At 45.4% G+C, this 27455-nt stretch overlaps 1 protein-coding gene across 4 annotated transcripts in view; it reads right to left on the bottom strand.

The window, feature by feature from the left end:
• The window catches only part of LOC126190869 (homer protein homolog 2), an 864566-nt gene that overhangs the window by 128963 nt on the left and 708148 nt on the right, over window positions 1–27455 (bottom strand). For all 4 annotated transcript variants that reach the window (XM_049931466.1, XM_049931464.1, XM_049931465.1 and 1 more), the window contains one exon: window positions 9879–10035. In XM_049931466.1, the coding sequence (XP_049787423.1) occupies window positions 9879–10035 (157 nt within the window). The remainder of the gene's footprint in view (window positions 1–9878; window positions 10036–27455) is intronic.

Genomic DNA, 27455 nt, shown 5'->3' on the forward strand with positions numbered 1-27455 from the left:
CAGAGCTTTGCATAAACATGACGCGGTTAGTTACTGGGTAATGAGGTGAGCGCCGGGCTCACAGGGACTCCCTCTGCCCGTCTGCGGCTCGCAACCCCACACAGCACTGCGCCACTGGCGTACGTCCGACATGTCACAGTGGTACGGAATAGGCGCCATCTCCCAGCACTGCACAAGATACTGTGCCTGCAGCCGTCTTCCGGTAGGACAAAAGTCCGTCATAGGGAAGTCTCAACAACGCATGGTAGAATACACTTGGTTTCGACCAGAACTTCGTGTAGGTATTAACGTAGAAATCACCGGAAAACCGTTTCCTCGCATTTTACTGTGATAGAAGAATCTTTGGTGAAATTCGGTTGTTCATGGGTGTCAGATAAGACGAAAGCGTGGGATTGGGCATTCAATCGCCTGTCGATTTTTTCCTTAATTATAGCATCTTTCATCTCTGGCAATGACCTGTTGATGTGAAAAATGCGAAGCTGGGTCGTGATTTCGAGTACACGTTAAAATGCAGCCGATACCCCCTCCCCCGCAGGCCCCTCTCCGTCTCCTTCCCCCAAATATATGGCTGAATATGTCTGAGGACGGCTGGGCGTACCACATTCAATGGCATCGTGCCTGTTAAAGTTCATTGGTGACCAAACCAACATACGGGCGACGGACAGCTTTAATGTTTACGTAATTTGCAATACTTTTACATCAAGTGTCTGTATAATCCAGGAGGGTACCTCGCACAACAAAATTCTGTCGCTTCCTCTGGTGATTTTAGTAGTAGTAGTATTAGTTTTTTTATGGTTTTAGGGCGCAAAACTGCTACGGGCATTAGCGCCCGGTCTGTGACTTAGGAAAAGGTAAAGAAACGAAACTGGAAACCAGCAGCAATGGGAATGAAACTCAAAAAATTGGAGAAACTAAAAGCAGAAGGAAAGCTTAAAAAACCACTGTAGAAGGGGGTTGGCTCTCCCCAAAAAGAGCTTCAAATGACTGACGTCATCTCACTGGCACTAATAAACTCGAGAACACCATCGGCTGAGAGCGTGTCATCTGCTAAAACGGAAGATATATCAGGCGACAGCTGTAGACAGGCGCGTAACGGAGTAAAATAGGGGCACTCAAGTAATAGGTGTCTTACCGTCCACAGCTGAGAGCAGTGGAGACAGAGTGGGGGAGGATCGCCACTTAAAAGATGTCGATGGCTAAAAAGACAGTGCCCTATCCGGAGTCTAGTTAAAATTACCTCCTCCCGACGACGCGTTCGGGAGGAAGAGGTCCAAGCACAGGGAAGAGCTTTCACGTCCCGCAATTTATTATTGGGAAGTGTCGACCAATGTGTGTGCCATAAAAGAGCAACACGACGACATGAAACACTCCGTAGATCGGCGAAGGGAATCATGCGAATAGCTGGCTGAAGAATAGAGACTGCAGCCTTGGCCGCTATATCGGCCGCCTCATTTCCACAGATACCAACGTGCCCTGGGAGCCAGAGGAACACCACAGAGACGCCCCCCAGGTGGAGCAAGCGCAGACAGTCCTGAATCCGGTGGACCAGAGGGTGGACAGGGTAGAGAGCTGGTCGGGAGGCCGAAATCGATTTGGGGTGTCGCCAACAAGATGGGCACTCCCTACACCAAACTATGTTTTTAAGCCATCAGTGTAAATAAATGTGGCTTCCTTCATTTGTGTACATAGAGCAGCAAATGCCCGACGATAAACAAGTGAAGGGGTACCATCCTTGGGAAACTGACAAAGGTCACGGAGCAGGCAGGTCCAGGGACGGAGCCAAGGCAGTGCTGTACCCCAAGTTGTCAAGAAAGTTTTAGGAAAGCGGAAGGAAAGAGAATGGAGCAGTTGACGGAAGCGGACTCCCGGTGGTAGCAGGGAGGAAGGGCGGCCTGCATACCCTAAATCCAAGGAGGCATAAAAAAAAATGTCATGGGCTGGATTAGCATGCATGGAAGACAGATGGCTAGCATAACGACTCAGAAGGACAGCTCGCCGATTGGACAGCGGAGGTTCAGCAGTCTCAGCATAAAGGCTTTCCACAGGGCTGGCGTAAGAAGCTCCAGACACTAAACGTAATCCACAGTGGTGGACAGAGTCGAGACGCCGAAGAATAGACGGCCGAGCAGAGGAGTAGACTATGCTTCCATAGTCCAATTTCGAGCGCACTAAGGCGCGATAGAGGCGGAGAAGGACCACTCGGTTCGCTCCCCAGGAGGTAACATTCAGGACAAGGAGAGTGATGAGGGATCGCAGACAGCGAGCCGAAAGATAGGAAACGTGGGAGGACCAGCACAGTTTTCTGTCAAACATAATATCCAAGAATTTAGCGACGTCCGAAAACGGAAGGTTGACAGATCCTAGATGTAAGTAAGGTGGAAGAAACCCCGTACGACGCCAAAAATTAACATATAACGGTCTTACTGGGAGAAAAGCGGAAGCCTGTTTCGATGCTCCAAGAGTGGAGGCGATCGAGACAGCCTTGAAGACGTCGTTCAAGAAGGCTGGTCCGTTGAGAGCTGTAGTAGATCGCAAAATCGTCCACAAAGAGGGAGCCCGAGACATGAGGAAGGAGACAATCCATAATTGGATTTATGGCAATGGCAAACAGTACAACAATTGGCACGGAGCCCTGGGGTACCCCGTTTTCTTGGGAGAAAGTACGGGAGAGAGTAGTGTTCACCCGCACTCTAAATGTGCGCTCTGCCATAAATTCGCGAAGAAAAAGGGGCAGCCGACCTCGAAAGCCCCAAGAGAACAGTGTGCGGAGGATGTCTGTCCACCAACAGGTACCGTATGCTCTCTCCAGATCAATAAATACCGCTACCGTTTGGCGTTTCCGGAGAAAATTGTTCATGATGTAAGTGGAGAGAGAGCAACAAGATGGTCAACTGCAGAACGATGCTTTCGGAAACAGCATTGGGCAGGCGTTAAAAGACTGCTGGACTCCAGCCACCAAGCTAAACGGCAATTCACCATACGCTCCAAAACCTTACATACACTACTAGTGAGAGAAATGGGGCGATAGCTAGAGGGGAGATGTTTGTCCTTTCCAGGTTTCGGAACAGGAACGACGATAGCTTCCCACCATCGTCTCGGAAAAGTATTGTCGATCCAAATTTGATTATAAAGGCGAAGGAGGTGGTGCAGACTATGGTATGATAAATGCAGCAACATTTGGATGTGGATACCATCCGGTCCTGGGGCGGATGAGCGAGAAGAAGAGAGTGCATGTTGGAGTTTCCGCATGGAGAAAACAGTATTATAGCTTTCGCGATTTTGAGAGGAGAAAGCAAGAGGTTGCACTTCCGCTGCACGTTTCTTCGGGAGAAACGCTGGCGGGTAATTTGAAGAGCTCGAAATCTCAGCAAAGTGTTGACCCAATGAGTTAGAAATTGCGACGGGGTCCACTAATGTATCAAGCGCGACAGTGAGCCCAGAGACCAGGGAGAAACTAGGCGCGCCAGATAACCGTCGAATCAGACTCCAAACTTCCGAGGAGGGAGTGAAGGTGTTAAATGAGCTAGTAAGGAAGTCCCAGCTTGCCTTATTGCTATCGCGGATGACGCGACGGCATCGCGCACGGAACTGCTAATAGCGGATACAGTTGGCCAAAGTAGGATGGTGTCTGAAAACGCGAAGAGCACGTCGCCGCTCACGTATTGCGTCACGGCATGCCTCGTTCCACCAAGGAACTGGGGGGGGGGGGGGGGCAATTCGCAGGTGCGAGGTATTGAACAATCCGCAGCTGTAAGAATAACGTCTGTAATATGTGTGACCTCATCGTCGACACTAGGAAAGTGACGGTCATCGAATGCCGCTAGAGACGAAAAATGTGTCCAATCGGCTTGGGCGAACTTCCTGTGTCTCGGGCGCAAATATGGCAGTTGTGGCTGCAATCGAAGAACACATGGAAAGTGGTCACTCGAGTGTGTATCAGCAAGGGCGAACCATTCGAAGCGCCGAGCTAGCGGAACAGTACCGGCCGAAAGCTCCAAATGAGAGAAATTTATCGTGGAGGCAGATATAAATGTAGGGTCTCCAGTGTTGAGGCAAACAAGATCCGCTTGGTGGAAGACGTCTATCAATAGTAAGCCACGCGGACAAGGATGCGGAGATCCCCAAAGCGGGTGGTGGGCATTGAAGTCACCAACCAGCAAATAGGGGGGCGGAAGCTGACCAATAAGATGGAGGAGATCAGCTCGTGCCATTGGTGTGTACGATGGAATGTAGACAGTACAAAGAGGGAAGGTGCATCCAGAAAGGGAAAGACGGACAGCGACTGCTTGGAAGGAAGTGTTTAAGGGGATTGGGTGATAATGGAGAGTATTATGGAGAAGAACCATGAGTCCTCCATGTGCTGGAGTGCCTTCGACAGATGGGAGATCAAATCGGACTGACTGAAAATGGGGGAAAACAAAGCGGTCGTGGGGACGCAGCTTTGTTTCCTGAAGACAGAAGATGACCGGCGAGTAGGAGCGTAAGAGGATCGACAATTCATCCCGATTGGCTCGAATGCTGCGGATATTCCAATGGATAATGGACATAGGGTGGACAGAAAATGGAAAAATGTGACCAAGGTTGCCCTCAACTCAACGACTGCTCAGAGCTTGCGACCGACAGCGTGGAACGGCATTCAGCCGAAGATCCTGATCGATAGGTTGTTCAGGAGCAGCTCCTGCCACCACGATCTACCGGTTGATCGGCCGCCAGCAGTGCGCCTCGGCGACACAGAAGATGGCCGAGGGCGGCTACCGCCAGGTGGTGCTGTAGATGAGACACGCCGTGGCGGAGAATGAGAGGAACTGGGTTTCTTATTAGCCTTCTTGGAAACAGGATGTTTAGATGAAAGAGGAACCGATGATTGTGAAGTTTGGGTACGTAAAAAATCGTCACGAGTAGGCTCTTTTTTGGAAGTCCGGGTGTCTGACTTTTGGGATCGAGATTTAGCAGAACCCGATGAAGGGTGAGCCATAGAGTGAGCAGGCGAAAGTGGGGAGGTTGAACGGGCGATCTTTGCGCTGGCCAATCTGACGACCGTGGCACTAAAGATGAGATCTCAAGTCTGCGTGGCCGCCTCCTTTGTTGGCCGAGGAGAGGCAAGGACAGTGCTGTATTTACCTGTCTCAGGCACAGTGGGCTTTCGACTGGCGAATAATTTTCGAGCAGCAAAGGTCGACACCTTTTCCTTCACTCTGATTTCCTGAATGAGCTTTTCGTCTTTAAAAATGGGGCAATCTCTGGAGGATGCAGCGTGGTCACCCATACAGTTGATGCAAAGAGAGGATGGAGGTGGACAAGCACCCTCATGGGCACCCTTGCCACACGTAACACATTTGGCCGGATTGGAACAGGACTAGTTGGTATGATTGAACCGCTGACACCGATAGGAACGCGTAGGGTTTGGGATGTAAGGGCGAACGGAAATTATCTCATAGCCCGCTTTTACGTTCGATGGGAGTTGAACTCTGTGAAATGTCAAGAAGACAGTACGGGTTGGAACGATGTTCGTGTCAAACCTTCTCATGACTCGATGGACAGCCGTTACGCCTGGTCAGACAGGTAGTGTTGAATTTCCTCGTCGGACAATCCGTCGAGGGAGCATGTATAAACGACCCCACGTGAGGAATTTAAAGTGCGGCGCGCTTCCACCCGGACAGGGAGGGTGTGTAGCAGTGAAGTACGCAGCAATTTTTGTGCCTGGAGGGCACTGCCTGTTTCTAACAACAAGGTGCCATTTCGTAATCTGGAACAAGACTTTACAGGACCTGCAATCGCGTCGACACCTTTCTGAATAATGAAAGGGTTGACCGTGGGGGCCCTCTCTGAGGGCACCCCCGCCTTAGGTGATTGTTCACACCTCCCGAGAAACGGACGGAGGGACCAATCGGCACTTTCGGAAGGTATCAGCTCGGGTAGTCACCCCTCCCTGGGCCTGGCCGTACCAGCGGGTACGTACGTGTCCTACCTGTCTACCCGGGGCGGGGAATTACGCGTTACCCCGTCACCGGCTACACATGAAAATGCGTGGGTCGGCCTTCAGACACGCACAGGGAGGAGAAAAGAGAAAGGGGAAAACAAAGAAAGGGAAAGGAAAGAAGAGAGGTCTCAAACGCCGCAGCGGAGAAAAGGGTAAAGAGAAGAGGTAAGGAAAAGAGAAGGACAAAGGAAGGATGAAGATTTGCAAGCAGAGAAAGCGAAGAATGTGTTACATTTTCGAGCGTCCGTCTCCGGACGTAGGCACAAAACACACTCCCAGAGGGGGAGAAAGGGAGGGAAAGAGGCGGAAGTGCTCTCAGTTTGTTGCCACCGTTCTTGCGAGAAAGGCGACTTCCTCCACCACGAGTCCTGCTAGCTTTTCAGTTTTCCTCTCTAATTCTCTCACGTGAATAGACGAAACAATTTCATTGAGCTCGTGTTTAGATAGTGTTATTTTCAGTTTACAAAATGATTACTTCTTTCCAATTGTTAAGCGAGCTATTATGTAAAAAAAAAGCTCAACAAGTGGAGCTGACAGGTGTCTACTACACTGAAGAGCTTGTTCCAAGTGTAACACGCTGTCAGTAGGATACATTCAACAATGCTGATTTCACTGCTACCACTATCAACGGCTGGAATACTTTTCACATCATATGGGCATCAACTGCATTACCCCAGTCTCAGCTCGCCCAGAGGTTTAAATTGACTCCCTCAGCTACAGGAGTAGATCGCCTAAGTGTTATGGAACTTGAGATATTTCAGCGTAATTCAAGCAACGCATTACTGTTCTATATTTGAAAATGATCAGTCGTATTCCACTAGACATATTGCCACCCACCTTGCAAGATATGCTGTGGATGGGTGGTAAGTGGCTCCACTCAGCGCAGCCCACTCTGCAAAGCATTTCCAAAATGAAAGAATGATATGCAGTCTACCAGAACACAAAGGTCAGAGAAGTGCAGCAACTTTCTGATTACTTATTAATTCATCAACATGTGTATACAACATGGTTGAAAAACACACACACACTCTGGCAGTAACGGATGCAAGGGGCTAAATTTAGCAGTCCAATACCTTTCCCAACAACACTAAATAGGTCACTGACGACATCATACTTACAAATTAAACTCTTCTCATCCTTGTTTATGGAAACATATTTTACATGAAAGCTCACTTAAATGTAGATGAATGCGCCATTTCAAAACTGAAAGGAACTCCAATATATAAACACGACCTCATTGAAAAAATTTTGTCTACTCACATGACACAACTGAACAGGAAATGCTGGAGATTCAGTCTGTATGTGAACTGAAAAGCGAGCAGGACTCGTGTTGGGGAAGTGGCTTTTCCCAAGAACGCTAAAACTAAAAATCAATTTCCCCTCTAGCAATGTATAAGAAAAGTATTAAGAGGTTTAAATATAATTTGCCCAGATGGGTTCTTTGCATTAGTATTATTAGCAACTCATGTGTATTTTATTTGGTGTTAACGCACTTTGTGGAAAATAAACACCCGGGGCATGTCTGGGCACTATATCGCCTGCTATTCATAAGGCAACTGCAGAAGAATCAGTAAAACTTTGGTAGACGCCCTGAAGCTGCTTCTTGTGACGTCGTGGGATAGAGAGCGCGGGGAACCGTCCGCTCGCTCTTCAGTTTGGAGATCTATGAAGAAGGACCAACACAATCCTGCGACCTACCTTTCCTCGCGCTTCCAGCCTCCATCCCCCCCCCTCCACCCCCTCCCATCCACACTACTTTCTTACACCCCTAAAACACACTTATCCCTTAATACGGCTTTACTGCATTTGCATGTGGGACACACATTTCATAGCTTTTTCACGCATATTCATTTAAAAATAAACATTAATTTTACACCATTAAAACACTATTTTTAATAATATGCGATTTTTCCATCTCCTGTAACGCGGAACTATTGTTGCTGGAGAAAAAAGTGAATTGAAGATCCTTTGTAGGAAATTCAATATAGTTTAATTTTGTAATAGGAAACACTTTCGCTAGAAGCCGCAGATTTCAAGTCTTTCGCTAGATGCTGCAGTTTTCAAGTTATTCTAAGTACCTCCAAACGCCCCACACTCACGCTCATACCCCACCACCAGTAGGGACTTTTTTGTATTTTTTCATGGCACTCCCTCCTACCACTGTACAAAACTTTGTGACTACACTAATTTTTTCTCTATTGGACTTTTCTTGGCCTCCGTTAACTGGGCTAATTCCTCTAGTCCAGGTGAAGGCAGGAGAGATTTGCCGCCGGAAGCGTCTATGATCTCGACTCGTGTGATTTCAGGAAAATCATGGAAACCCCAAACCCCGGATGAAGAGGCCGAACAGGGTCCCACATCATCATCATCATCATCATCATCATCATCATCATCATCATCATCATCATCATCATCATCAACAACAACAACAGAATCATCATGAACAACAAAATCATCATGAACGCGATCCCAGCCTGGCGTCCGGAACACCTCGCTCACAGTCTGCACATATTTTAGGATTGTCTTTCCATAAATATCTACAAAGTGAGTCTTGTGATATGACGTTAGTCTATGTACTGATTGCCATATATTCGTCTTTTTATCTCATCAGCACCATCTACTTATCGTGTTGCCACTGTTTTACCTCTACGTAACAGTGGTTTCAACCTTCTCAGACTTGCCAGTTGCTGAATTTTTACTTCCCTGCAGTGTCGTGTTCCAAACGCTGTTGTTTAGAACTAATTCCTTACGCTTCAGATGGTGCTTTGCATGGGGAATTTCAATACCTGAAGGAATAATCTCTTCTGTCTTCTACTTTGAGCAATTGAGGCAATTTTAGTACACAAAATGCGAACTTCCTTCACCTCTATTCTGAAGTCCTTTCTGTCGTTTTCATCCACTCTTACCTGTCCTCTTTGCGTTCGTACGCCGCTGACAAACTGAACAAAAATTGAAAATTTTTGGCTCGCTCAGTTTCAAGATACATAGAATCAAAATGCTAAATTAAATTGGCAAATAAAAAGAAAATTAACACCGTTGGCTGCTTTTCTCTAAAAAGTGGTAAGTGTCAAGACCAGAAAAAATCTCCAGTATTCTCCTACCGATTCCAACGTTTTGAAATTCTGCTCAAATATAATTTTGTAATCGAGGATCATAACGCTATTTGGCCATTAGGAACAGTCCGTGTTTGAAGAACTCTATTTTTCGTGTTCATTTGTCCGTTTTCAGGGGCTACAAGCAGATAAAGGCATATTACGCGGACAAAGGTAATAGATTAACTACTTCTAATTTTTATTGTAAGCTACAAATAAACTGTTAAGTCATAAGTTTTCTCCTTGTATGACGTCGCAAGTTTGTTGTGCTTCCTACCGTTCTTAATCTTTTAAAGGAAATGGAGCAGTGTACTTCACTGGTACGGCACTTCATAAAATACTTCCAGACTATGTATGGAGTCATTCTGTAATACAACTGAGGTCCGTCGACGACAGCTTGTAACTACCATATGACCAGATGGAGTAAGTCTTGCACTCGCCTTGTACACGCGTACCACCCAACAGATCACGCCACGTGGTAACAGGTACATTATTGTCTCAGAAATGCTGTACCCATGCTCGTTTCTGTCGGCATTGTTATTAAAATCGCAATGACAGCGTTTCTCATTTTCTATAACACGCAATATTTCAAGGTAATGGAAAATTTACGAAAAAAATATTCGTTTTTTTAAATAGGTTTACTGAAAAACAAAAAAAAATGGCACTGTTGCTGCGGTTAACTGATGTTTACGTCTTTTTTGTCCTGTTATTAATAAAAAATAAAAAACTGTTATAAACGAGACCAAACAAGTACCGAAAAATATGTACTTTGCATCCCTACTTCGGCGGCCGTGCTACCCACTCACCTTGGTGCCCTCGACGCTGATGATGCGGTACAGGCTGCGCGTCGAGTCGTAGAAGAAGGAGACGCTGACCGCCGCGCTGGACGCCGAGATCCACGAGCGCTTCGTCTTGGGGTCGATGTGGAAGACGTGCGCCTTGCACGAGAAGATCGGCTGCTCACTGCAACACACGCAAACAGGCGGCCGTCATTAACACTGATACAGCAGCGGGCGACATGCACATTGTCTCCAACGGGGAAAACAAAATCTCTTATTTTCTCGTAGACGAAGGTCGCGCATCCTTCTTTAAATGGATACTGTATACGAGTACCTAATACACCTTACGAACTGTCGACTGGGTGCGAGCAACCAGAAGACAAAGGAAGTATGGTCGCTAACGCACTTGGCTGCCACAACCAACGAGTCGATGGATCTGGTGAAGGAGCGATAGGGAAACGAAAAACATAACTTGAAGGAAGTCACCTGTCTCCTTTGTGTTAAGCAACCAGACGACGATCAGATTATTTGAGGCTCGTATTCAAAAGACGATGACTGCTACATAGCGTTTTATCATCTAGCTGGACGCCTTAGGACGATATAGGACACTGTTCCACTGAATATTATAACAGCACATGAAAGTGGGACGAAATTCACTGGTGCCCAAAATTACAGCAACAAACCGAAATTCTGCGACGCTGCGTTTATTTTGCCACAAAACAGTATCAACAGATGATAGAAAAGTAGAAACAATGCAAATAATACGTAACGTAAACAACTGCAACATGCATGACGGCAGACAACAATTTTCTTGGTTTTTTTTCAGCTTTACGGGTTTACACACCCACTCTGACAACTGGTTAATGTCCTCAGTATGGTGTGTGACCACCTCTGGCAGCAATGGAGGCTTGACAACTACGAGGCATGCTGTGGATGATGTCATCAGTTTCATGTTTACGCAATGACGGCCGTTCCTCCTGCACAGCTGCTCACAAGTCTTGGAGAGTCAAATCGAGAGAACAGGCGAGCCACGCGGTGCGTCCAATGTCTTCAGTTTCCAAGAAAATATCAGCCACTCGTGCTCTATGAGGTCGTGCATTATCATCCATCAACAGGAAGTCTGGGCCCACAACAACTCGCAACAACCGCACATGAGGTCCTCAAGATCTTGTCACGATACCTGACAGCAGTTAAATCTTGCCGATTCACCTGTACAATTTCATGAAGAGGTGCTCGAGTGGTCAACATAATCCCGGCCCATACCATTAGGGATTCTCCTTGATATCGGTCTGTGATAAGAACACTGACCCACTGTTCGACCGTCCGGGTGGCATGTTGATGCTCCATTCTAGCCGTTACCTTCTGCGAAGACGCGTTAGAGGTACACATACAGCAGGTCTTCGACAATAAAGGCCACTCTGCTGAAGCCTTCTGTCATCGTCTACCTCGGTACAAACGTCCAGTGTAGGTTGCGAGCTCGGATGCCAGTTGCCGTGCGGTACTAAGGCGGCACCTTCGTGCCAAATAATGGTCTTCTTTCTGATGTCACACATGGTCGGCCCTGCCCAGGTCTTCGAGATACATTTTCGGTCTCTATAAACTGTCTCGCCACATCCGAGGAACAAATGAATGATTCTCATTAAGCCATCAGGCCACATCAGTTTGCGACTGTTCTGCTTCCATTTTTCCTACGGCCCTCCACCGCAAACCGTTTGGTATGGTAGGCGCCTTCTCTGTGTCTTACTACACCGTCTGCGGCTGTACACACGTGGATGTGCGACTACCCAGAAAAGACAACCCCCTTGATAGGTGCCCTGACGTCATTGCTGGCGTGGTTGTCTGTTGACCGAAATGCCATCTTCTGTGTAGAACACGATCGTACGGACATGTGTTGACAGTTAGTATGATTGTATAGCGCATTACACACAGGAGGGGGGAAATAGCGTTTTGTTGCTTTAATTTTGGACACCAGAGTAGTTGATATCTTTGTGGACGAGAACAGTGGGCGACAAAGGAAAAGGAACTAGATCAGCAATTCTTATTAAAACATAATCTCTACCATTTTGCTATACCCCAAGTAGAACCGATAGGAAAATTATTTACCTGCAATATTTATTGACATTTTATCAGAGTTTTATAACATTTTTTGGTAATAATTTAACTGTTTTATTTTTTCCAACAACGAGGAAAAATACGTGTTACAACTAACAAAATCTATTGAACAATACTGTTTCAACGAATTAAAACACCAAATAGAACACATTACAATCATTCATAATAATGTAATGCAATAATTTTATATAGCAGTTTACTTCACTCTAGCGAAACTTCAGCCATGGAACAAATAGCAACAACCACAAACTACCCTTACTGACGCCTTACGTAAGGGAAAGACGTGCTACCACATTTTCACACATCATTATAGAAAACTTTGACTAAAGCCTTACTTCTTCGTTCTTGCAGCAAATGGTCCATCAGATACTTTTTCCTGGCCGATTGGTTCTAAGTGATCTCGAAAATTACCACCATTCTTCACTGAAAACGAAGAACCCAGATTGCTTGTTCCCTAGTCTGCTCCGTATGCTTGCTTCTACTTTCGGTCGCTGACAATTCGGATGCCAGCAACTGGTCAAATATGTGTGTAAGAGGCTAAGTGTCTGACCGTTCGATAAAGGATTTTGTTTATTCATTTATTTTTAAAAAGATAATGAATATTTGACGAATATCTCGATGCCATTTCTCTTAATATAAACACTCGCGCAACTTCTTGACTTTAGCAGGGATGGGTGCTTGTAAACTGAAATCAGGAATGGACTGTCAAGAACAAAAATTACGAAATGTTTTCAGTATGAGTGTACACACAGGTCGTGCATATTCTTACGATGACTGTGGCACTATTAAAGAAGGCATGGCGAATAGTGACAATAGTTATCGACGATCATTCAATGTATGTGTACTGTTCACAGCGAAGGATGCTTCATATCAGTATTAACGATTTTCTGCCCTGAGGAAAAATTACAGTATCGGCAAGAGTGGTGGGTTGTCAATTGAAATCATACTGTTGGCGCGGTATTGGCAAGAAGAGATCATTAGTGCCTCCGGCAATACGCCGTCAGAGCAGTACATGATCCGCTACTACCTTCAGTCGGTCAGTATGCGTCTCCCAGTTATGTGTACTCTTAACTAAACCAGCACAGAAACACTGTTAACGTATGCTTTCACTTCGTCTGCGAGATGTTCACACGGCAGAACTTACGTCGCAGAAGAGTGATTAAAACTGTCTTGAACTCACATCTGTGTCACGAAGGCTCGTTCTCACAAAGGAAAAGCTCCATTTTAGCTAACTGAAGAATCTGTAGCCACTACTGCTGTCTATGATCGGCCCGCTGATAGTCGGGCTGTGGTGCGGGATTCGACAAATGCGGAAGCTGCGCAGTGATGTGGTGTCTGTCTACGTATCTGCCTGACTGAATTCTAAATCAGCTGACACTTCCTTTCAAACGGCATTTTATTTGTGCTTATATGGCCCGAAACATTAATGAAGTTTTCTAGTAATATTTTAGTAACTTGAATGTACAGATCAAATCGCTGACTTAACTAACACCTCGAATAGCGAGATCGGATACGTACGCACTCTTGAGGAGTCGCTCGACCCCCACAGGTGTGTGGTTCGAACTAGAACTGTTGATCTTTTTAAAATATCGGGAATCCAGTATATCGATATTTAATTACATGTCTTTATTGGTGCTCGATATATCGAAAAATGTATCGATATAGTGAAGAAAAATGTCGGCGTATTGGCCTATAAAAATATCGACTGCGCATTGTAAATATAACGCCAGTTTTAGAGCTGTATTTTTAAGTATTGATTTATTATTACATATTCTGTATATCAACAAGCTATCAGCCTGCATATCCCCCTTGGAGTTAGAACTGAAAGGTAAACGATGCACGTTCACGCTTGATGACAACCGCTTTGCGAAGAATGGTAACTGCATGTAACTGGCGCAATGAAAGATGTTCGTCACAAATCGAATTTGTCCGGAACACTTTATGACGACTTCCCTGTTTTTTTCATTTCTGTCAACGCCAACGACCAAGCATTTGTAGTGTCAAACTTGCGTGGTTAAGTTAAACGGTGAAATATCTTTTGGTAGCGCTAAGCGCCGATTACGTCACAATTTCTCGTAACAAGCCTCCGGAAAAAAAATCTTATGGGACTTAACTGCTACGGTCATAAGTCCCTAAGCTTACATACTACTTAACCTAAATTATCCTAAGGACACACACACACACACACACACACACACACACACACACCTATGCCCGAGGGAGGACTCGTAACCTCCGCCGGGACCAGGCGCACAGAAGTCTCCGCCCACCACAAAGACCAATCTTGTCATTTAGATTTTTGTTCATTATTTTCACTAACTGTTTCTGAAGAATGCCGATGTGAAGAAGTAGCACACTAGTTGCGTTAATTTTTTTTTTAAATAAGCAATCGGTGTGCTATTTCCTCACATCAGGAATCTTGTTATTCCGTTCACACCGCCACCCCCCAGTGCAATTGGACTACTACTCTTAGCCACCTATACTTGCTTCACACAGTCAAAGAGAAAGTACGGACGTGATGAAAGTTCAACAAGTAGTAAGACTCTTTTACACAGTGAAAGCAAAATTATGTTTACTACAATTTCAAAGGAACAGTTTCAAATATTTACCGAAAATTGCGAAAAAGAATGATAAAATAAAAATATCGGCGCTAGATACTGCCATTTAGATATCGATACATGGATATATCGTGGAAAATAAGATCACCCGTATCTATCGATATCATCATGGAAGAATTTTTGATATTATCTAGAAGGTATTACATTCCGATAAAATATCGATATTCATCCACAGCTCTAGTGCGAACGTCGGAGCCTGCTTGTGGGCAGACGCGTTCTCAATCACCGCTCTATGTCTCGGCGCCAGGACGGGTGTCACCCACTCTATTCATCAACCCAAAAATCATCAAATCGAATACATTTATCAGTGGGACAAGCGCAGGTTTGGGGAACAATGCACAAGCTTCCCGCGCGACTCTATGCCACAACGGTGCGCTTTGGCCTAATGACAAAGCGTCGTCGGACACCTCTAAACTAACTGGAACAAGGCCTTCGTTCAGATTTCGATCTACGGCTCTCGACGTTCGACACAGAGGGATGGGAGAAAGAGTACACGGGCGCCGCATCGCGCTGCGGGGGTCGCGGCAGCGCCCGACCCGCGGCAGCAGCGGGGTGTGGTGTAGTCTGGGGGCGGGGGATGGGTAATGCAGTGAGGGCAGGAGTGCATGAGAGCGGCGCGCCAGGCGCACATAGCGCAGGCCGGCAGCTTTGATAAATCAGCGCACGGGGAGCCGAACCGTGGCGTGCCAGGCCACGCGGCATTAATCACTGTGTGTGTGTGTGTGTGTGTGTGTGTGTGTGTGTGTGTGTGTGTGTGTGTGCGCGCGCCGCAGAGCGAAAACATGCGCAGCCGCCGACACTAACGTGTCGACAGCACCGACCAGCCGTCGGAGCCGCGTTTGATCGGTGTCGCTGTTGATCAGCACATGTCCGAATACTACACAGCGGAAAATTTCATTCAGGCCGCCGAGCAGACTTTCCGACAACATACTACATTCAGAATCGCCCCAAGAAAGAGCAAATCTGAAAGCTCCATTCGCTTACTTAAACCTGCATTGCTAATGGTGGGTCTCCCGGACTGTGACTTGTGTGAACGATTCGTTTTCGTTAGGTACCCAACACTGCACACGAGGAGCGTTCCTTGTACCCTCCTATCTTGTACAGCTGCGCCATTTGCTCGTCAAGTGACGGCGGAAGTACACTATCTAGGAGTGCGCGTGGTGTGTTTGGGTGTGTCAGACCGACCACAGCAAGTAGGTTGTTGGGGCTACAGGACCCAGATTAGCTACGATGGTATCGTTTGTCCCAACACAAATATGTTTGTAGCACACATTCAGATTGCTGAATCAGCCTATTTATTTCAGATGAGGGCTGTAATGGATGTAACAGAAGATCTGTGTAACGATGCACTGCGAAATGAAATCGTTTGTGACGAATAAGATGGCGAAGGTGGAGACGGAGACGTCGAACTATATAGTGAACACGATACGGAAAACGACGAAAGTGGGGATGACAATGATAGATATCAGAACAATAAGAAATATTTTGCTGGTAAGGACAAGCGTACTAAATGGATGAAAGACATGCATATTCCTCATATCAGAACGAGGTCACATAGTATGGTGTCACATAGTCCTGGTGTGAGGGGAATGGCAAAGACTAAAAGGACAGATGTAGAAATATGGTGACTGTTTGTCACGAATGGAATAGTGGATGAAGTAGTGATACAGACTAACCAATGTATCGAATCCGCTAAGTCGAGATACTCTTCATCTCAGACCTTCATTCATGAGACAGATAAAGGTGAAATTGAAGCATTTCTTGGTCTGTTGTATTCGGGTGGAATCTACAAGATTGGTAGGGTTAATTTAGAACAGCTCTGGGACAGAGATGGAACACGATTGGAATTATTCTACTCTGCAATGACCCTACAGAGATTCAGGTTTCTGGCACATTGTCTGAGGTTTGACGATACGTCAACGAGGTCCGACAGGCGAAAAAGGGGATAAATTGGCTCCTATACGAAATATATTTGATTCATTCACCAAAAACTGCATAGCACACTATTCTTTTGGAGAATATGTCACTCTTTTGGGAAGAGTAAGGAAGAACAAGACGGGAATTCCCCCAGAATTTGTGAACACAAGACGTAGAAATGCTTTTACAAGTATATGTGGCAAATAGATGCAACAACTGGAGAAGAAATTAAGCCAGAGATGATAACTCTGTATAATGCTACTAAAGGAGGGGGGAAGAGGAGGGAGGGAGAGAGGGGGAGGGAGAGAGAGGGGGAGGGAGAGAGGGAGGGAGAGAGGGAGGGAGCGCTCACGGTAGAAACACACATATAAAATCTGGCTTCATAGCTTTATTCGTTCTCTGAATATTATGCACGAGTTGTTCTGACAGGAATACTCTGACATTTTCGTTTTAAAAGACCTACTGAAGCAAGGCGTGCGCTCGACCTCTGCAAAAAAACTTCGCCAACCTGCGTTATATTTTAACATATCCATGCTACTCCGAAGATGACATATCTTGGTTGGCTGAACTCTAGAATCTAGATGCTGGGAGCTGGCGGAATGCACTTTGGACCAAATCCTATCAAGCTATAAAATTTACTGTTTATCTTAATTATACTGGGGTGGTAAATTAAATAAAAATGCATGTCTTTAATGGGGGCAGCAATGACTTTGGGATGTTTGGGGGAGGAGACCAGACAGCGAGGACATCGGTCTCATCAGATTAGGGAAGGATGTCGGCCGTGCCCTTTCAAAGGAACCATCCCGGCGTTTGCCTGGAGCGATTTAGGGAAATCACGGAAAACCTAAATCAGGCTGGCCGGACGCGGGATTGAACCGTCGTCCTCCCGAATATGAGTCCAGTATGATAACCACTGCGGCACCTCGCTCGGTGGCTGCCATGAAACTATACGTCTACATACATACAGGGTCGTCGGAAATTCCCGTTAAAGACTTATACGACTTGTAGAGGTGAGAGTACATCCATGGGCGTACCCAGCGATGGGCAGAGAGGGGGGGGGGGGGGGCAGCTACACCCCCTTGAAGATATTCGCAGTTTTTTACTAGTTTACTGTTTTATTTAATAAGAAATGCTGCATGTTTTCTCGGATTGTGCAAGTGCATTCTTGTATTTAAAATGTTTATTGAAAGCAATTTTTCACCGGTTTACTGTTTTATTTAATAAGAATTGCTGTATGTTGTCTCGAGTCCTTGTTTCTTGAGAGTAATCAGAAGATTTTCGTTTATAACTTTCGACCCGTTCGTTTCCGGTACATGGATCCTTACTTCAAATTAATACATTTATCGTTCTCCATCATCCTAAAAAGTCTGTAACATCATCACGGAATCACCCCGTGTATACGCACATTTACACACGCCAGCGCCTATAACTCTGACGCTCTGTAGTCTCGTTGGATGACGTTTGCGGACATGGGTTCCTATTCAAAAACGATGTACTCACTCCCCTCTACAAGTACTAGAAGTCTGTAGCGGGAATTTCCGACCACCCGGTACTCTGCAAGCTATTGTACAGTGCGTGGCACATTATACCTTGTACCGTTACTAATTATTTCCTTTCCCGTTCCACCCGCAAATAAAGCGAGAGAAAACCGACCGTCTACATGCCCCCTTAAGGGTCCTAATTTCACTAATCGTAACTTCGTGGTATTTACTCGAGAAGTACGTTGGCGGCAGCAGAATCTTCTACAGTCAGCATCAAACGCCAGTTCTCTAAATTTTCTCAATAGTGCTTCGAGAAAAGAACGTCGTCTTCCATCAGGGACTTCCAGTTGAATTGATCGAAGTAGTATATACTAGATTACTCTTTTCCATTTTAACACCTATATTCTACTCAACTGAATTGGGGGGAGAAGAAGATAATGGTACAGCTTGTCTACAACACGGGATCCGTTGAGAGGACTCATCCTGAGGTGTCACGGAGTCGTGAAGTTTCTAATGGAGGGAATTGTGGGGCGTAAAAATTGTGTTACGCACAGATGAGGGGCTTGTACATGAGACTAGCGCGGATAGTTGAGTCAAAGCGCTCTTCGGACTGAAAGCATCATCATCATCATCATCATCATCATCATCATCATCAACAACAACAACAACAACAACGTCATTTAGTGAATTTCCCAAAGACATTGGACCGATATTCGGATTGCAATGCATATTTGTGAATGTCGAAGATTTTCTCGAAACATTTCTTATTGTCTTCACTTTTCCAACTGTTCGCCAGGCTACGGTTGGATTTTACGCTGGCGTCTTCACTGCGTGTGCCAAACGGCGATGACAGAACACTCCCATTGGACCATGCCGAAGCAGAGCAACTTTGCAGATGCCATGCACATGGACCGCTGTTCATATACAATCTTCAATCGTTGTAATTACAATGTATACTCATACATCAAATCTCTATTGGAACCAGTCTCTGGCTAAGAGGAACCGTGTCGAAGGTCTGGGAAACGACGACGAACAACAAGAAAAGCAGAAGAGTTATACAGCAGGCAGCTCAGCTCAGCTCACACAGCACCGCACCAGCCGGCCGCCCTGTAACCGCAGCGAGCGGCCAGTGAATTAGGCGCGCGCCGACGTCACGTGTGGTGTGGTGGTGGAGCCGCAGCACGCTTTTGATGTTGGGCGGGTATGGCGACCCTCACGCATGGCCGCCACAAAAGCGAACCACTTTGAGACGCAGGCTGCAGCACATCTGACGTTAACGCCGCCAAACATTTATACTCTGATACCGCCCAGTCTAGTATGCACATGCGCGCGGCTCTGCTGCGGAAACTTCCTCATGGGGTTACGTAATGTAGCGAACAGGCAGTACGCCTTTCATATTTTCTTCATCCACCCAACTCGCTGGCTTACTTCGTATCAAAAAGTGTAAGCGTACTAAATCTGCAGTTTCACTACCGCTCCTCCCACACGTTTCCCTCAACTCTTTAGGATCGAGATCTTTGAACGCGATGACCTTTGTTCCTGCTTAACTCTTTGAGTAGCAGTGGTTTCGGTCTGAAACCACCATCTTATTAACGTTGTTTAGAAGTACTAGTGCCTTTAGCATGAAACCAGCGATGATGTTTGGAGACAGAGACATCTAGTGGTACGGTGAGGTACTTCGGGATGTAGTGCATTGTACCAGTCACCCACAGCGTTCAAAGGAACGGTGGGCGCGGAGACTGTGCTAAGTGACTGCAGGAGATTGTGACATGGGTTCTTTTTTTTATAGTGGCCATACTGAGATCACTGGCAGTAAGGTAAGTATCTTGTATTTTTGTATTTGTTGCATAAATAAAGGTTAATTTTGGGATTTTTTTTGTGGGGGATCGGGGGGGGGGGGGGGGGGACGAGGACGACGACACAAGGGAGTCGGGCAGAGTTAGCGCGGGAACCATAAAAACCCATGTCAGTGTCACTCAACGTTTCGTCTCCGTAACGCGCATTCGGCCGGTATTCGATGTTACAGGAAGTAAAATTTTATCACGTAATTGCGATGGAAGTATTTTGCGCGTTCAAGGCGTCATGTAAGAAGTCGGGAAAATATCGTACCCAGTAGCAGAAGGTACCATGCATAACGAGCTGATATTGATCAATTAAGCCGGGAAAAGGTGATTTACGAGAGCTATTCGGAAAGTAAGGTCCGATCGGGCGAAAACTGAAAACCACAGTGAAACTACAATAAAGCTTTGCTCAGATGTGTTGAACGGTGTCTCCACTATGCCCGTCGATCGCGTCACATCGCTCTTTTCACTTCTGAGCGCATAGTGAGCACATAAAGATGCCTGGAAAATAGTGTCTCTCGCAAAGTATGAGGACCTGGGAAAGATTTAGCTTATGTTATGCAACCCACATAACATAAATGTCGACGCGTTCTGCAGGGGCAATGAAGATTCTCCTGTAGCGTTTTCGATGGAAAGTGATCACCCACAATACAGCAAGTACTTTGCTCCCTCTCAGTTCACATGAACCGCTGGCTATGAAGACAACATTTTGGCACAGACGGCGAGCTGCAGACCAGTGAAAGCGGAACGCACAGGCGGCTGCCCTCTATGACGATGGAATTGGAAAGTAGGTACGACGCTAGGGAAACTGTGAAAGTCGCAGCGGCGACAACGTAGAGAAGTAGCTGGAAGTTGTAGCTAACTGTTGCAAATAAAACATTTTTGATTTTCACAGCAGTTTCCATTTCGTGAGCGATCGGACCTTACTCTCCGAATAGCCTTCGTATACGGCAAAAAACTGTAGTTGTCTAAAAGATGAATTTTAATTTTGTTCCAGGAATCTTTCATAAGTGTCGATCCAGTCGTGGTGCTGAATACCATCTATACATTGACGTGTCCGAAAGAACAGACACCACGCATTCACAAAATTGATTCGCCCTCTAAGCACAACGAAGCCATAACCTTTAGCCGACCGGTGTGGCCGCGCGGCTCTAGACGCTTCAGTCTGGAACCGCGCGACCGCTACGGTCACAGGTTCGAATCCTGCCTCGGGCATGGGTGTGTGTGATGTCCTTAGGTTAGTTAGGTTTAAGTAGTTCTAAGTTCTAGGGGACTGTGACCTCAGATGTTAAGCCCCATAGTGCTCAGAGCCATAACCTTTTTAGTGCGCATGCGCATCATCTTTCGATCTCCGGCGGGATTCTAAAATTAGCGAGCTTAGAGGACATGGAAGGGGAGAGCGGGCCGAGATAGTCTGTGCATCTGCGATGAACACTGCGTCCGGATGGTGCAGTGGTTAACGCAACTTCCTTGTAAGCAGGAAATCCTGGTTTCGAGTTCAGCCCAGCACACATGTTCAATTGTCGCCGCTGATTCCGCGTGAAGTTCCGATACTAATGGTATCATTAGTTGCTTCCCTTCCTTTCCTTTCCTTCCTCCCCCTCCACCTTCAATTTACGTAACACGTCCGTTTTAACCTGCTTACTTCACTCATACACATCCCTTTGTCTCCCTCAACCATTTTTATCCTTCACACTTTACTGCATTGCCAAACTGACAATTCCTTGATTCCTGGGGATGCAGCTCTTATCAACCGATCCCATTTTTCAGTCTAGCTGTGCTATAAATTCTTTCTTTCCGCAATTATTCGATTCATTACCTCTCGATTACTTATTCCACCAATATGGATAATCTTCAGCAGTCTTCTGTAACAGCACATTTCAAAAGCTTATATTCTCTTCTTGCCTGAACTGCTTATCCCCACGTTTCACTTCTGTACAAGGCTACATGCTAAACTCTAGTTTCTCCGCTGAAAAGACTTCCCGACACGGATATTTATATTATGTGTTAACAAATTCAAAAGGTATTTGTGATACACTTAAACGCTTATCTTGCTATTTCTCGTCTGCATTTCATATGCTCTCTACTTTGGCCTTCCTCATTTATTTTGCTGCATAAATAGTAAAACTCGTCCGTTTCCGCAGCCAAGTGGTCAGCGCGTTTGACTCTCAAGCAGAGGACCTGTGTTCAATTCCCGATACTGGCGGGAGTCTTTTCTTGGTGGGAGGGCTGGAACGGCGCGCACTCAGCCTTGTGATCCAGAAGCTTCTTGAATGAGAAGCAGCGGCTCCAAGGTGGGAAGAGTCGGCACCGGCCGGGAGAGCGGTATGCTGGCACCACGCTCTTCCATACAGCATCTGCATGACGCCACATGGGAGAGGATAACACGGTGGCCCGTCGACATCGTGTGGTGTTCGGGACCAGATTGCGAGTTTATTTATTTTAACAGTGAAACTCATAGACTGCTTTTAGTAGCACATCTGCTAATCTAATCCCCTGAGCATCGTCCGATTTAATTCGGTGGCATTCCATTATACTATTTTTAGTTTTTGTTAATGTCCAACTTTCAACTCCTTTTCAAGGCATTATCCATTTCGTTGAACTGCTCCTCAAAATCATTTGCTGCCTCTGGCAGAATTGCATTATCATCAGCAAACGTAAAAAAATTTATTTCCTCTCCCTCAACTTGTATTTCCTTTCCCGTTTTCTCCTTTATTTCCTTCACAGCTTGCTCAATGTAAAGCTTGGATAAGATCAGGGATATGTTAAATCCCCATCTCACTCCCTCCTCAGCTACTGTTTTCATTTCATGTCTTTGACTCATGAAACAGTAGTTCGGGTTTCGTTCAGGTTGTAAATAAAGTTTCGCATCCTGTATTTAAATGTCTGCTATCTTCAGAATTTCAAAGAGTGTATTCCAGTCAACACTGTTGAAAGATTGCTCTAAATTTACAAATGCGGTAGCTTGATAATGGGCGCCAAGCGAGTCGAATTAGTGTAAAACAATAATAATAACTTTTCTAATGTTAGCAGGTAGTCACATTACTGACATTATCACTTGTGCAAACTCAGTCACTGGGTACCTAAGCTAAATTTTATTGTAAGTGTACGAGAGCAGCGGCTAGAAGGACAAACGCGAAATAAAGCTGTGAGCGGCTGTAACCACGTCTCGCAGATGAGTTCGAGAGGCAGCGGCAGCACTGTCTTATGCAGTGACGCTTAGCTGTGAGGCGGGGCAGTACCAGTTTGATAGCGGCCATTTGCCCCGAGTGTGCTTCCGTTGTTCCGGTCCGATTAGAAAACGCAATTTTTACGGAGAATCATATCGCCAGGCTTTAGCGCGAAGATAGCGATCAGACTCATTCATTTAACTTTCTTCGACACGGCGCACGAGTTATACGCACGATGTTTGCTCGGAGACTGGGCCCCTCCAAGGTACACTGTCATACCCCGGACACCAATCTCATGGACAACAGCGATGGGTGGCAGAAATTACAAGCAGAGCAGAACCGAAACACAAATGAGTGAAACCCAAATGCCGCTTTATCCAATCAGACGCGGCAAGAGGTCACGTGGTTTCTCTCTTACTTCCTGAGTTATTAATAGTGTGCGAGTAGAGTTGTAAAACTACCGTACACTATTGTAAGCAAGCGTAGACTACGGTAGTCTGCTGGTAGCTTTGGTCAGTTCATGTCGTACCAGCGTTATCTGGACGTTATGCGTGTTGCATACCAAATGGGCGTTACCTCATAACGATCGTTTTCTTTGCATATGCGATCACTGTCGTACTAGGTTCCCCTAAAAACTGGAAGCGGTGAAACGTCTAGAAACTGAATAACCTGGACAACATTTATGTTGTACATAGTTATCCTCTTGTACTTTTTTTACTTTCTTTACTTAAAAGTAAGCAGTACTTAGAGCAAATTGAAACTATCAATGTTTCATTCATGTTTTATTCGAAAAGTATTGATTCGTACCGTGAAAAAAAAGGGACGTTGTATTAAAAACAAAGAAAACGATACAGATCTATCAAATAGTGTCAGAAAACGCAATTTCCTCGATAGAAAGATAAAATAAAAAAAAACAGCAAACCAACAACATATCAAATTTCGCTTCAATACTTCGTCGAACTTATATAAAGCATGTTTCCGTTATTCTGTAGGGAAGCAGCCTACTCACGCCGTATAACATTCACATCAGTCTTTCCATTGTGTGCCAGCCGAGTCCGCTGTAACTAGCTCTGACGTCATAAATGTTGCGCAATACTTTAAAAATCAAGTAAATAACCTGAAACGCTTGTAGCGTGTCAGGAGTAATACTAAATAAATATGTGTTGAATATCAGCTCAATAACTTTAACCATTTTCGAAATTTGGATGTTTTTCTGTAAAAATCATTGGCGCAACAGAAAAGAGCTAGAAACTTAAAAATTTATATTTAGATTCCTTTTTCATAATAATTTAGTAGAAACAGTATTCTGGATCTCACAAATTAAAATTTTAGTTGAAATTCATGATTTTCTGGTTTTTGTCTTAAAAATTAAGGAAGCAAGATAGATTAAGTAGGCGAATAAATAAAGCTAGGATGTTTAAATTTAAGTAGAAGGGAGATCCGCTATAATCATAAAGATGTGAGAAGTTTCAGCTGAATAACTATAAAACTATAACGATAGCGTATCTCCAAAGGGCAAGTTCAGAGCTCATCTATTGCTTGTAGTGTAATTAAATTAATTCTCTCGCCCAAAATATTTGACTTAGCCACATCAGACTTTTATTATGATTACTTACCTGTGTTCTGATTGCACATTTAAATTGAGAGCTTTATCGGCCATTAGCAAAGGAAGCAATGATTTTTTCGATAACTTAAAGTGGTGCATTACTAGCCCAGCGGCTAGTCGGGAGAGCGGAAATGATCAGGCGTTCCCTTAGCCGTCCGCACCGCAGCTTTATATACAAGAACGCTGCGCGAGAGAGAAAGGCCCCAGTTCTCTCCAAACGCTGATTAGCGCACCACCTGTGCCGGGAGTTGCGTCGCGTCGGTATCATTGCTATAAACAGCCTCGGATGGCATAATAAGTTACTCGGGATACGCGTAACCACGAAATCGTTTTCGAGTGAAGTGTTAATTCTGGGATGACAGACATTCTACCATTATTTAGCGTGGCGTTTGATGAACATTATCATCAAATTATGGCGAGCATTCACTTAAACATTTAATTTGAACAGTTGTAGTTGCATCAGCGCATTAGACTCTGAACTGCTCTGGTAGTTGGACTGTGTGGATTTTTTTTGGTCTGTGACTTTCAGAATATAGTGAACATTTTAGAGAAAAAGGTTTTTTGATTATGAATCCCAGACAATCTCCTGATTCCTCAGAGCTATAAGCTGTAACTATAAATGTATTTCTCAGATGAAGTGGGCACTAGGAATTCTAATTAGAGGCTTCACGTTTTGCTAATCACTTTCTGGTTGCCAATATTGTAGTTAGAGAGCCAGTGTTGAGAACGGCAAACAACAGCATTAAAAAATAATAGGCACATTTAAATATTCAATAATTCCATCCGCTGCCCCACATATGGTGCATCGGCCGAGAAAAACAAAACATAATTATACAATTATTCCACCCGCCGCCCCACAATTCCTAAACAACATTCGCATTTGCCAGTAATAACATGAAATTCTTCCCTGTGCTCATGACGAAGAAAGTTCTACTGAGTACTAAATAACAACAATAATTACATAGATTTTTGTATGATTGAGCATATAAGCTGTGGCTCTGAGCACTATGGGACTCAACTGCTGTGGTCATAAGTCCCCTAGAACTTAGAACTACTTAAACCTAACTAACCTAAGGACATCACACACATCCATGCCCGAGGCAGGATTCGAACCTGCGACCGTAGCGGTCGTGCGGTTCCAGACTCTAGCGCCTTTAACCGCTCGGCCACTCCGGCCGGCTATATAAGCTGTGCTTGCTTCAAAAGTAATTGCTTTGGTTACACAAAAGCGCAGAATGTAAACGACCAACTAATTTTTATTACTTATAAAATTTAATTTATATCTGTACGGCTATAAAATACCCAATGGACTAACACTGAATGGTGTACGGTTCTACCGATGTGCAAAAACAACAACAACAACAGCAGCAGCTGCAGCAGCAGCAGCAGCAAGAGCAGCAAGAGAAGTCGTTACCTCCAAGTTTCTCCCTTACACATTCATTTATGTTTCTTTCCCTAGAGCAATGCTACCACCACTACTTGTAATCCCACCATTTACTACGTCATTTACGTAGTGTACGAAAACTCTCGCAATTTTGGTAGAGCGCAACTCTATTGCTGAGCGATGCCGCGTCTTCGTGTTGACTTTTTACTTGTTCAAATGTGTGAGAAAGCTAATGGGACTTGACTGCTAAGGTCATTAGTCCCTAAGCTTACACACTACTTAACCTAAATTATCCTAAGGACAAACGCACACACCAATGCCCGAGGAAGGACTCGAACCTCCACCGGGACCAGCCGCACAGCCCATGACTGCAGCGCCTCAGACCGCTCGGCTAATCCCGCGCGGCTGACTTTTTACTGTCCTTCCACTCAGGTTCATTCATAAGACACTCGTGCAGCCAGGCTGTGTGCCTTGCTAGGAGAAACAGAAGAGAAAAGGTTTAAGATCAAATATAATTCAAACATAATTAATTCCCAGGCGTCCACAATGAGACTGCACACGGGATTCTACATTCAGGATTGGTTTTTAAGGAAGCGAATCTTTTTCCATAAAGGCTACAGTAACGGCAGCAGGCGTCCTGATTTCTCTTTTCATGTCTATAAACAAAGAAAGCCAATCTTCACAACGTTTCAAAATGTATCCACCCGTCTGCGTTGTACAACAGGAGAACTGAAACTAAAACAAGGTTATTACGGAGTTAAGCAAAGCACGTTAGTTTTTACTTGGCTCAGTCAGTATTTTTTTTTAATACGGTCACATACAAGCATGTAATGTAATGAAGTTAGGAAGTTATAATTTTAGATAATATTATTTGGAAACAGCGATCTGTCAATTAAGTGAAATTAGTAAAAAAAAAATTTCTTAGAGATATGCCCGGTCTCGACCTCTAGTAGTAGGCCACCTGCATACAATGCACCATCCGGTTGAGGATGAAGCCACTTTGAACAGATGCGCTGTTGCAACTGGAGTCAGCAGAACTGTTCCAAGCGTCATCATCGTCAGCCGGATGGTGCATTGTCTGCAGATGGTCTACCACTAGAGGTCGAGACCGGGCATATTTTAATAAACGACTGTGCAATCGAGACTGCTTTTACTAGAGTTAGGAAGCTTCGTCGCAGAGTTGCACAAAACTCCGGTGGTGATGGCTAGCAGCGTTTCTGAGCACCGGAAGAAATGGCGGCCCTCCTGATTAGGGCCTGCACCTCGCGGCGCCCTTCGTTACACGCAGGTGCTTCGCACAATGGCTCGGCGCACGCACACGCACGACGGTCAGCCCTCGTTCCAGGCCGGGCGTGCGTGCGAGGCCGCAGTAAAACAGCGGCACCTCACAACCCGCTGCCGCGTATCACGGCGGCAACAAAAGGGCGACTTTGGCGATGAAAACCTCCGCAGTGCGGCAGCGGACGCCGAGTTAC

Source organism: Schistocerca cancellata, chromosome 6, assembly GCF_023864275.1.
Source record: "Schistocerca cancellata isolate TAMUIC-IGC-003103 chromosome 6, iqSchCanc2.1, whole genome shotgun sequence".
Taxonomy (NCBI): Eukaryota; Metazoa; Arthropoda; class Insecta; order Orthoptera; family Acrididae; genus Schistocerca; species Schistocerca cancellata.